The following is a 12,632-nucleotide window of genomic DNA, read 5'->3' as shown; positions in this document are numbered from 1 at the left end:
CCTTTAAAAACTAAAAATAGAGTTACCATATGATCCAGCAATCCCACTCCTGGGCATATATCCAGAAAAGACAAAAATTAATTCGGAAAGACTCCTGCACCCCAGTGTTTATAGCAGCACTATTTACAATAGACAAGACATGGAAACAACCTAAATGTCCATCAACAGATGAATGGATAAAGAAGATGTGGTATGTGTATATATATACGTACATACATACACACACACATATATATGCAATTACTCGGCCATGAAAAGAATGAAATAATGCCATTTGCAACAACATGGATGGACCTAGAGATTATCATACTAAGTGAAGTAAGTCAGTCAGAGAAAGACAAATATATGATATCACTTATATGTGGAATCTAAAAAAATGATACATATGAACTTATTTACAAAACAGAAGTAGACTCACAGACATAGAAGACAAACTTACGGTTACCAAAGCGAAAGGGGGTAGAGAGATACATTGGGAATTTGGGATTAACAGATATATAGATAAACAATAGCACAGGGAACTATATCCAATACCTTGTAATAACCTATAATGGAAAAGTATACATATATATATATATATATATATATGAATCACTTTGCTGTATATCTGAAACATTTTAAACAACTATACTTCAATTTTTAAAAATGAGCAAAAGACACCTTTTATCAGAGAAGATATATGGATGGCAGATACTCACATGAAAAGATGCTCAATATCATCGGTCATTAGGAAGATGCAAATTAAAATCTCGACAGGACACCACGACATATCTACTAATGGCCAAAATTTAAATGACAGCACTATTAAGTGTTGGTGAGGATGAGAATGGCTGGGGATCTCAAATGCTGTCAAAGTGTTTCCCAAAGTGGCCTGTTCCATTTTGCATTCCCATACCAAGACCTGCACACAATTTCACAGCAGCTCTGGTCATGCTACCCTCCAAACTGGAGACAACCAAATGTTGATATATGCACATGAGGGACTACTACTCAGCAACTGATCTTGTAACATCAGGCTGACTCTCAAAGCACTGTGCAAAGTGAAAAAAAAGCTAGACAAGAAAAGCTACGTATTGTGTGATCCTGTTTATATGACATTCTAGAAATGACCAAACTATAGGAACAGAAAGCAGATCAGGGTTTGCTGGGGGCTGGAGGTGGGAAGAGGTACTGACTTCTGGGATGCAGGAAATAGCTGATATCTTGAGTGTATGATGGCTACTTGCGTCTGTCCATTTGCTGAACTGAACTGTGCTCTGAAAAAGGATAACTTTTTACATAACACTAATAATTTACATAATAAATTTGTACATAAATTATCCTCAATAAACCAAACTTTTAAAAGTTACTCACTTTCTTTTTTAGGAAGTAGAAGCCTTATAAATACCTAGAATTTGACAATAACAGTAACAATGAGACATCCAACTTTTGTGACACAAATCTGAACACTCAGTAAAACATGCATGGGGGAAAAGACACCAGAAAGCTAGTTAATTAACTGTCATTGTCACAAAGGAGAAAGACTGTGTATTTTAAATCTTTATCTCTGTTTCTCTAATTTCCTGTAATGTGATCACTTACCCTTGATAAAAATTATTTTTAAAAAAGACACACTTAGGAATCCGCTGGCGGTCCAGTTGTCCAGGACTCGGCACTTTCACTGCTGTGGCCCAGGTTCAATCCTTGATCAGGGAACTAAGATCCCGCAAGCCCCACAGCATGGCCAAAAATTTAAAAAATAATAAAATTAAAAAGACACTCTTTAAAAATGTCCTCCATAGAGAACAAACTGGTGGTTGCCAAGGGGGAGGGGGTTGGGGAAGGGATGGAGTAGGAGGCTGGGGTTAGCAGATATAAGTTTTTATATATAGGATGGATAAACAACAAGGTCCTACTGTAGAGCACAGGGAACTAGAGTCAATATCCTATGATAAACCTTAATGGAAAAGACTATTTAAAAAATGCTTATATATGTAAAACTGAATCACTTTGCTGTACAGCAGAAATTAATACAACATTGTAAATCAACTGTACTTCAATTAACAAGTTGATTAAAAAGAGTCCTTGATTAACAGACACCAGTGGAAAATAAACAGAACGAAAAGAACTGGCAGAATCTAGAATATGTCTGAAGCTCGGCCCAATCCATCTGAGGATTAAGAGGGAACCTGTTACAGGATCTCAAGGCGATGAAGCTGACAAATTAACAGCCAGCAGAGGTGCTGAGCCCTGCCTGTACCACACGTATCCTGTCAGGAAGTATGCCAGAGGCAGATACCAGGGCACAAGGGGACCTGTCTGTGTCCCTATCCCTGAGAGGGTGTAAATTCTAGGCAGGGTAGCCCCCCAGTATAGTAGGTATTTTCTGGCTTGTTCTGAGACGTTTCACGTGGAAATGACCCATTTGCTTTGAATGTATGACTTTCAGTGTTTGCTGCAGCCTCAACATGATTCTTCACCTGTGGTTGGGACGCACTCCTGATACGACTTTGTCACTAACTATGAAGATTCCGTAGGAGCTGCTGTCTTTCAAGTCTTGGTGTGGCGGGGACCGACAATAATAGAATATGATTGCTTACACACACACACACACACACAAAACAGACACACACAGGAAGTGCTAGACAACTGGGGGGGGGTCCCTGTGGGGGGCACAGGCCATAAGACTCCCAGCTTCAACCTTACTCAAGGTCGACGTTGGGCAGGAGGGAAAAGCTGACCACAGGCCGAGGCCTCTCCCGCACCAACCACAGGGCAGCATTGAGGGGGCAGACACGGCGGGAGTGGGCAGGCCAGCAGCCCCGGGGACAGGGCAGAGAGGAGCCTGACCCTACAGCCCTGAGCCCACCCGGTTCCTCCACCTGCATGTTTAAAGGGAAAGCAGATGTTTAGCCGGACTTTGCCAGGATAATTCCATGATTCTCCCTTTGGCTTTCTCTCATCGACTCAGGGAAATGAAGGAAATGAGTATTTTTAATCCAGCATTACCCATGTAAAATGACTTGTTGTAAAAACAATCAGTCCCTCCGGTTTTGTTTTTCTGAGGTCGAGTCGAGCTATGATGTGCTCCCTCCAGAACCGGCTTCCACATCTGGGCCCCAAGCACCCTGGAGGTTTGGGGAATTCAGGCAGTGCTGTGTCTGGAAGCCTCTGTCTCCAGCACCCCACCCAGGCTACACGTCCAGCCCTCGCTAGAAGTGAGAGGGGAACGCGAGGGGGGCCTCTTCCTTCCCTTTTCAGGGAGATTAAAGCAGGATTTCGGTTGGAACTCAGCCCTTGGCAGAACAATAGAGAAGGGATGAAGTTTCTGCACACAGGTGGTGAAACTGCAAATCAAAGGGACACCTTTATCTCCCCAAGATAAATACCCCTTTTTCTTTCTCTCTCTCTCACTGTTTCTCCTTAATCCTCCCAGGAAATCTGAGCGTGAAAGCTTTACTGCTCCTGGTGCCACGGAAAGTTTGAAAGGATTTAAGAAACACTGAAATCTGGGTGAACAATAAGGGTGGCTTCAGGACGGAAGCTGGGGCCGAAGGGCTGCGCGGCTGCAGGTGTGCCCCTTTGTCCCAGGAGAGCCGAGGATGGGCGCTCTGTGCTCACCTGTGAGGAGCTGGGCGTGGAGTCCACTCCGCACCCACCTCCGCATTCCCACACTTGTCACGAGCTCTCCCCGCTCGCCCAGACCCCCCTTTGGTCCTGAGCCACCTGGCCCACCGCCATGGCAACCAGAAGGGCCGCCTGTACCTGAGTGCCTCTTGGATGGTCTTGTGAGCCTCGTTGCGGTGCTTCATGCCCAGCAGGCTGGCGGCCCACTGCTGCAGGATGCGCTTTTTCTCCACGTTGATGGCATCTATTTCCGTGCAGGCCTGCAGTGGAGAGTTGAGGTTACTTGGATGTTGGTCTTATGTCATTAAGTTCAGAGCCCCAAAAGGATGTCGGAGAGCCCCAAGCTTCCTGAATCATCTTCCTTCTCTGTTACCCATGCTTTTCTTTATCTGCATCAGCAGAAGGACACATGTGAAATTAAACATGGCTCTAAAGACCTGTCTAACACCTGCCTGAGCCTTGAGCCCCAGCTGTGACACGGGAACAGTAACAGTACCCACATCCTGCGGCCGTCGGATCAGAGGGGATGGTGCCTGTATGCCCAGCACGTTCTTAGCTCGACCACAATTGCTGTGTCACGTGGTGCTCAGAATGTCCTGATGGGTCATTTCAGTGGAATCATTGCACCGTTAGCAAGTTGGCCTCGTGCTGATTCCCGGAAGGGGTGCTGAATGGGAGCTTGGGTGAGACCCCCATTAGGCCACGAGCATCTTTGTGGAGGTGCTGAGTCCCAGCAGCGTCTGCTCTTGGTGGATGTGCATGGTAGATGCTGGAGGAAGTCAGAGTGGCCTTGAACACTCAAAGGTACAATAAAAGGGTGGAGCTGGACGTGAAAGGAGGCGTCACCCCTGGGGATCCCACTCTCAGGTGTCAGGGCTTTAAAAAATCATCTATTCATTATTATTATTATAGAGCATAAAGTGGTATGAATTAATTATACCATGACTGGTGAGACATTTCCAGATTTGGGTAAGTTATTAACTGAGGAGGTTGCTCTGTGCCGTGGAGTAGGTTGTGCACTGCCCAACAGTGCCCGGCCGAGGCAGTAGGTACCAAAACCACTGGGCTCCTCCCCAGGCTGGGCTGTGTGGAGCTGTTCAGCCAGAGGCAGGTGCCCCCCGAGTCCCCAAGGCTGCCGGACGAAGGCTTGCTGACCAAGGTACAGGCTGAGATGCAAAAATCGAGGCTGAATTCAGTCTTTAAATGTTTTAAACACACTTCTCATTTTAAAAAGTGTTTATTCTACTCAAATTAGAATATGGAAATAAGCAAAAAGAAAATAAAAAGAATCCCACAACTTAGAGTTTACCATTTCTAACACCCTGGTGTTATCTTCCTGTGTGTGTGTTGTGTGTGTGTGTGTGTGTGTGTGTGTGTGTGTGTGTGTAAGCAATCATATCCTATTACTGTTTTGTAACTTAGTATTAAAAAGTAGCAGGACTTCCCTGGTGGTCCAGCGGTTACGACTCTGCGCTCCCAGTGCAGGGGGCCAGGGTTCAATCCCTGGTCAGGGAACTAGATCCTACGTGCATGCCGCAACTAAGAGCCCACAAGCCGCAACTAAGAGTTTGCATGCCACAACTAAGATCCCATGTGCTGCAACTAAGACCCGATGCAGCCAAATAAATAAATATTAAAAATGAAAATAAAAAGTAGCATATTGTGAATGGGTTTCCATGCCAGCAAATATTTATTTTATTGGTGGGATTGTCCTCCACTGCATGGATATATCATAATTTGTTTAACCAATATCCTCTTCTTGGGACTTTCTTGGTTATCACACACAGCACTGTGTCCCCAGTGACTCTCTATTCATTTTGTTCGTGAAGTATGTAATGTATACAGAAATTTTATTTGCATGCCTATTTTCCCTGGAATGAAGTCCAAAAAGTGACATTTTGGGAGAGCTTGCTGGGGAGCAGGGTGGGTGTCCCTGACATGCAGTACAGTATTGCCCTTGGATAAGGATCTTGATGAAGACAGACTGCACCCCCACCAGCAGTGTGGGAGCCCCGATTCCCCTGCCTTGTTCATCTTTGCCAACTTGGTGGCAGAACCCCTGTCCCGCCCTCATCTGTCGTCAATGTCTGTGTCGCACCTGCCATGGGCCCCCCTGTTCTGGGTGCAGGGTGAACAAACGTGGGACGGCCCTGCCCCGATGGCACACAGCCAGCAGGGAGGGGCGGGAGGCAAAAAAGACGTAATGAAAGAGAACTACAGCATCGTGTGTGTGTACACAATCATCACAGAGCAGAATCGCACACGGCAGATTCTGAATCGATTTTCAAAATCTCTTTATACCACCAAACTTACTGGTGTTATGCTTGGAAAGGCCTCTCCAATCCAGGGCTTTATAAATATTTCTCATTTTCTTTCTTCTGGTACAGTTTCCCTTGTTTCAATCCTTGAGCCCATGTGGAATTTATTTTAGTGTGTGGTATGAGGAAAAGATTTGATTTTTTTCCCCAAATGATTAACCAAATGTCCCAACACCACTGGGTGCATAATTCACTTGCTCTCCATTAATTTATAATCCATGAAATTTCTATATAAACGTTTCCTTGATTCTGAGCTCGCTCACAGGCTCCCACAGCCTACCTGTCGGTCCCTGACTCCAGTAATTCATTATTTTAGCCTCTAGGGCTTTATAGTATTTAATGCTAGGTGGACCCACCATCCCGGTTTGTCCTGGACTCCCCTGGTTCTAGCCCAGAAAGTCCCACGTCTCGGGAAATGTGTCATTTCTGGGCAAACTGGGACCGTGGGCCAGCCTTCATGAACCTTCCCCCCTGGACAATTCTCTGCTAGTCCTCTGAATTTACTTTTCAGATAAAATTAAGAATCACTTTGCTAACTAAGAAGTTTTTTCCCCCCTGAGGTTCTGATGGGAGCACATTCTAGATTAAGTATATTCATAGGTTGGCAAGCACTGGGTGCTTTCCCATGTGGACCCAGGTGTGTTTGTTCGTTTGTTCAAGCCCATCTGTCTCTCCTTCAATAAAAGTGTGTTGTTTCCTTTGTGTCATCACTGCACGTATGAATGCAGATGGTGACTCACAGATTAAAAAAAAAAAGGTCACAGCCACTTTGCTTTCCAGTGCTGGCCACTGAACTGGGAGCTGCACTGAACCCGGGCCCTCCCTTACTCCACACGGGAAGGGAGATGTGGGCACTGCCCTGGAGCACTGCCTGCCCAGGCTGAGAATGGGTAGGGAGACTTCAGCCCTCTCCGAAAGAGGCCTGAAGGAACTTGCTAAGGATGCCTCAGCAAGCAGGACAGAATGTCCCATCTCCTGAGGGGCCTTTCAGTCTATCCCTGGCTACAGTGGGAATAAGAATACTGGCCACCAGTCAGCTGGTATCTACTGCGTCCCCAACGTGGGTCAGCCAGATGCTCTGAGACGCTTATGAGGACAGACAGATGTGCAGGAGGCTGGCCGGCTAACTGGGGGCTCAGTCAGTCTCCTTGCAGGCATGCAGGCACTGCCTGGGCGCTGTCAGATGGCACCTGTGCCACTGAGCGCTTACCTCGCTCACTGCCTTCCTGAGCGTCCGGGTGTCCTCAGCCTGCGCGCGGTACTGGGCCTCGAACAGGGCAATCTGTTCTTCCAGCTGGTTGGCTCGGGTGGTCAGCTGGTCCACGTGCAGGTCCTGGAAGGGAGGGGACGAGATGCACAGTGAGATGGGTCCCCAGCAACCTCAACCCATGTCAGCAACCCCATGCTGGGCATGGCCCCCAGGGCTGCGGTATTCACGCAGGGGCAGGGCTGATCAGATCAGGAAATCAAAGATGTGGCAAACAGTCACACGGGCATCATTTTTGCAGAACACCTGCTGCTTCTTCTCCAACTCGGCCCGCATGCGCTCGGCTTCCGACTTCTTCACGACTCGCTTCATCAACCGGATGTCGTCACGCACGTCCTGGTCTATGTTCTGCATGTAGAAGAGATGCAGAGCCAGGGTCTCCACCTCAGTTTGCAGAGCTGCCACTGGGGAGAGAGGGGGAGGGTGTCCCAGCATCGCACACCAGACATCGTGGAAGCAGCACCCCTCCCCACACTGTGGGGTGGGTCTGGGAAACAGCCTTTAAACTACAAAGACCCATACCTTTGCCATCAAAGACTTTACAGTCTAGTTGGAGAGATGAAATATACGTAATCTATGCCCGCCAACTGCAATAAGCCCTCCATTCCCACCACATATTAGAGATTCTCCGTGTCTAAGGATGTTCTGAAACAGTGTCAAGGTTAGGAGGCCTTATGTGAATTTTACAGATTTCTTACCACTTAGAGGTTGGCAATCTCACGTACAGTCCTAAATCCCCTGGGAGGAAACCAGCCTGAAGGGTGGGCTGAGCACTACTGAAGCACGGGTTTCTTGGAACGAAACCCACATGAGATTGATTTATAAGGTAGAACACCAGTTTATTTAGGGAGATAGACTTCAACCAGTAACTGTTGGCTCACTTGTGTAGAGCATTCCTTATTCCGTGGGTTGATCTAAACAGAAAATCGATTTATAGATCAAAAGGCTGCTGGGTGAATATCATGTTGGAGTTAGGTGTTTTTGAAGGATGAACTTAAACTTGAAAAATAATTTGTTTTTTTTTTTACATCTAAGATGACTGTAAAAACTCTAACACTAGAGAATTCTTCGGCTCCTGTGTGGCTAAGAGTTGTAGGGGAGGGGAATGGAGCAAATGCAGGGAAACGAGGGGGGGAGGTTTTGTAGAAAGAGTGGTTGCCGGGTGGACTGGGGTGGAGGTGTATTTTGGGAGAGGGTCTTTAAAGAGGTAATTAAGATAAAATGAGGTCACTAGGGTGGGCCCTAACAACTGGTGTCTTTATGAGAAGAGTAGGTTAGGACACAGACGCACAGAGGATGACTTTGTGAGGACACAAGGAGAAGACAGCTGTCTACAAGCCCAGGAGATTGGCCTCAGGAGGAAACACCCTGCCAACACCTTATCTTGGACATCTGGCCTCCAGAATGACAAGAAGACAAACTTCTGTTCTTCAAGCCGCCCAGTCTGTGGCCCTTTTCTATGGCAGAGGGTGCCAACTAACCCACCCCCACCTGAATCAGAAAGCTTGCCCACCCATCCTTCAGGGCACTCACTTCTGCCCCTCTATCCTTTCCTGGCTGAGTGACTGAGAGTCAATATTTCAAATATTCTTTTTAATTTGTATTCTTTCAACATTAGTGAAATCAAGTCTGTTTTCACAGTTTGAAGACCAGCTGTCCTTTTCCTTCTCCGACTTGCCCGCTCATACCATTGGCCCTTCTACGGGTGGGATAGTCGTCTTTTACCTATTAGGCTTCAAAGGGCCCTTCACGTAATAAAAACAGGGTGGCTAGAGTCTCAAATGCCTCCCATGACCTCTGCCCCCAGTGTCACTCCTGTGATTGTGTTTTGTGGCAAAAAGGGAAATGATCAGGTGGGCCTGACCTGAGCAGTTGAGCACTCTAGAAGCAGAGTTTTCTTGACCTGGTGTCAGAAGAGGAAGCCAGAGAGATTTGCAGGGTCAACGGGATTTGTTTAGTGTGAAATAGGAGTCTAAGTGTTTATTTTCAGGTGGTCAAATGATCAAAAATATTTAGTGATTTAAAAATACAACCTGTACTTTCAATTTGCAGTAAATAGCTAAATTCCTGAGTAAATTTCCTGGAACTCCCTACTCCGCACTATTGATCTGTTTGCCCATTTTTTCTCTAGTGCCATTTTGTTTCTATTGCTGTAGATTGATACTGTGTTTTGATACCTGATAGGACAATTTCCCTTCATTATCCTTCCTTTTCACCATTTTCTTGGATATTCTTGTGCATTTAGTGTTCCGAGTGAACTTGGAACTTGAAAATCATTGGAGAGCTTTTTAGGTATTGCACGCATGCATTGATAAGGGAAAAAAAGCAAGGAACAGAGCATTGGGTATAATATGCAGCTACTTGTGTAAAAAATATAGAAAAAATACCACAACTCTTGTAGCTTTGCTTTTATATGCAAAAACATCTTTAAAAGAATACACAAGAATCAATAATACCATGTGCCTCTGTGGAGGTGGCTGGAGGCTGGGGTTGGGGAGACTCCAGAGTGCCTTAATTTTGTATTATTACTTCTTGAAAATAATAACTGTGTTAAATAAATTCAAGTTCACCCAAAACATCCCATCGTGGATTTTAACTGGACTTGCATTGAACTACTTATTAATTTGGAGAGAAATGACATTTGTTTCCTCTCATTTGGTTACATGATTGTTCCATTTATTTAAATCTGCGTTATGTCCTTTAGTAAAATTTTATTGTTTTTCCTCAGATAGGTTCACTTGCTTCTTGTTAGACTTACTCCTCAGTATTTTATGGTTGTTATAGCTATTATGGATGAGGTTTTAAAAAATTATAATTCATAATTGGATATGACTGGTAGAAAAGAAAATTATAGCTCTGGTATTCAGTTACTTTATAGATTTCTTACTGTTTTTTTTAGCTTTTCATCAGTGATCTTGAATCTGCTAGGTAAACAATCACACCATTGGTGGAGAATGAGTTCCATGACTTCATATCCAGAATCTATACTTCGTTTATTTTTCCTGTTTTCTTTCATGGCTGGAACTTCCAAAACAATGCATCCTCGTCTCATTCCTTAACTATGATTACTACAGGGCTTTCCTCTGAGTAAAACTGCCTTGTTAGTTGCTGATAAATACTTACAATGAACTTTCCTTCTATCCTAGTTTAGGATTGACAATGAGTTTTATCCAAACACCCATTTGACATCCACCCAGAAAATCTATTTGTTCTCTCTCCTTTAAGAATATAATGCAATGAATCAGTAGATTTCCTAATTTCAAATTATTCCAGAATTAAGCCCTCTTGACTAGGAGGTATTTTTCTTCTCATATATTGCTGAACTTAATCTTTTGTTGCTGAGTAAAAATTTAATATTTGCTAATATTTTATTTAGGATTTTTACACCTCATAAGTAGGAACACTTTATAGTTTTCTGTTTTTGTACGTTGTAAGCTTTTCCAGTAAGGATTATACTGAACATTGTAAAATAAGCCTGGGGTGGGGTGTGTGGGGCGGGGGGAGGCGTGGTGTCCCTGGTGGCGCAGTGGTTAAGAATCTGCCTGCCAATGCAGGGGACACGGGTTCAAGCCCTGGTCTGGGATGATCCCACATGCTGCAGAGCAACTAAGCCCGTGGGTCACAACTGCTGGGCCTGTGCTCTACAGCCCGCGAGCCACAGCTACTGAGCCCACGTGTCACAACTGTTGAAGCCTATGCACCTAGAGCTGGTGCTCCGCAACAAGAGAAGCCACCGCAATGAGAAGCCCGCGCACCGCAACGAAGAATAGCCCCTGCTCACTGCAACTAAAGAAAGCCCATGCACAGCAAAGACCCAATGCAGCCAAAAAAAAAAAAAAAAAAAGCCTGGGAAGAGTTTCCCAAATTTTCCACCCACTTGTGGGTTAAATAACATAGGAAGTGTCTGGTTTGGTCCTGTCTGTAATCCTATGGCATTTTTTCCCTTTACCTTTGGAATTTAAAAATTTCACCAACTATGTCTAGGCATGTTTATTTTTTCTTCCACCCATCTGGCCCTCCATGAGACTTTACATCTGAAGATTCATCTTTCTTGAACTCATGCAAATGTTTTCCTCTGATGTCACTGGTTAATGCCCCTAATCTCCTGGAATTTCTATCTCATGGATACTGACTTTACCAGACCTACAGTCCATGTCTTTTATCTCCTTCTCAAAACGTCCATCACTTTGAGTTTTTGCTTTGAATTCTGGGCAGAATTCCTCAAACTGGCCTTTTAGACACAAGTTCAATTGTTCAATTTCCAGCAGTGCTGATTTGCCTATATAGTACTTCTGGCGGGGTGTGGGGGGTGATTCTATATTTTAATTCCGAGTATCCTTTTCCCTAATAGTTGGTTCTCATTTGACTGATACGATGTCCTCTAAAATCTCACGTCGAACACCAGCTGGCGTATGCTATGTTTTCGGAACCCGGTCTGTGTCTGTGGAGGCGTCTGCTCTCCTGTATGGGGATTGCCACTGATGACTCACATTTGGATGTGAAGGTTTACTGACTGGTGGGCTCCACCCCCCTCCTAAGTGAGAAGGTCAACTGTGGACATTCTCCAGAGGCCAAGCCCCACGTTTCACCTATGGGACAGTGCAGTGGCGGCACCTGGTAGGCAGGGCTGGGACCGCCACCCGAGTTCTTTAGTCTGAAGAGGGGAGAAAAGGTGCCGTTAGGTGGGTCCTTGCTTGGTTGAACAGCTTCTGCTCCTGCTACCTGGTGACTTCCAGAAAGGACAGAGTGTCCACGAAGATGACTGGATCTTTCCAGAAGCCCATCCACACCTCGAGGATCTGATGAGGGGTGTTGGTGGGCACTCACTTCTCCTGTGTGGAGGGGGTGGGAGACCTGTGTCCTCTTTCAGACTGGTCTAAATTCTGTTATATCCGGAGGATGTGGCTCCATTGTTTTAGTGTGAATGTCGTGCTCTTCTCTTTTTGGTAGATTCTGTTAATTTGCTGATACTCAGGGAGGGGTGCTCTTCCCCAACTCTGTCCAGAAAACTCTCCTGCATTTCTCAGGGTCCAAAATGCTTCTTTCCATCCACAGTTGGGATATACGTGTGATTTTGGTTTCTCCCAAATTCTTCTAGGTTATTTTTCCCATTATTATAGTAATACAGAGTTGATAAAGAAAGTTGGAAACATGAAAAACCACAACAACTGAAATAGCCTGCTGTGACCACGCTGTTCACTGTGGCCCACGACTTCCGCTCCGTGCAGAGCTGTTGCTTTGGTAGGAACAGTGCACGGTGACTAGTCGCACCCTCACTGTCTCTTCTGCTCCAGAGCCACCTATTCCCCGTAATCTGCCACACATCGTGGGGCTGCAGGGCTCTGGACCATGGGCTCCTGCGCTTTGGATTGGCCTCACCTGTACCTCCCCACCTATTTAAACTCTGCCCATCCCTGCTCTTCCCTGCCTTCTGGATACCC

At 45.5% G+C, this 12,632-nt stretch overlaps 1 protein-coding gene across 1 annotated transcript in view; it reads right to left on the bottom strand.

Moving 5' to 3' along the window:
• Positions 1 to 12,632, bottom strand: part of CCDC40 (coiled-coil domain 40 molecular ruler complex subunit) — a gene marked incomplete at its 5' end in the record, with an annotated part of 42,078 nt that overhangs the window by 19,026 nt on the left and 10,420 nt on the right. The window contains 3 exons of the mRNA XM_082678790.1: positions 3,745 to 3,866; positions 7,135 to 7,257; positions 7,438 to 7,595. Coding sequence (XP_082534916.1) covers positions 3,745 to 3,866; positions 7,135 to 7,257; positions 7,438 to 7,595 — 403 coding nt within the window. The remainder of the gene's footprint in view (positions 1 to 3,744; positions 3,867 to 7,134; positions 7,258 to 7,437; positions 7,596 to 12,632) is intronic.

This window comes from Grampus griseus (genome assembly GCF_964374135.1).
Source record: "Grampus griseus genome assembly, chromosome: 20".
NCBI classification, from domain to species: Eukaryota; Metazoa; Chordata; class Mammalia; order Artiodactyla; family Delphinidae; genus Grampus; species Grampus griseus.
The sequence above is the reverse complement of the archived record's forward strand: the minus strand, read 5'-3'. Positions and strand labels throughout refer to the sequence as shown.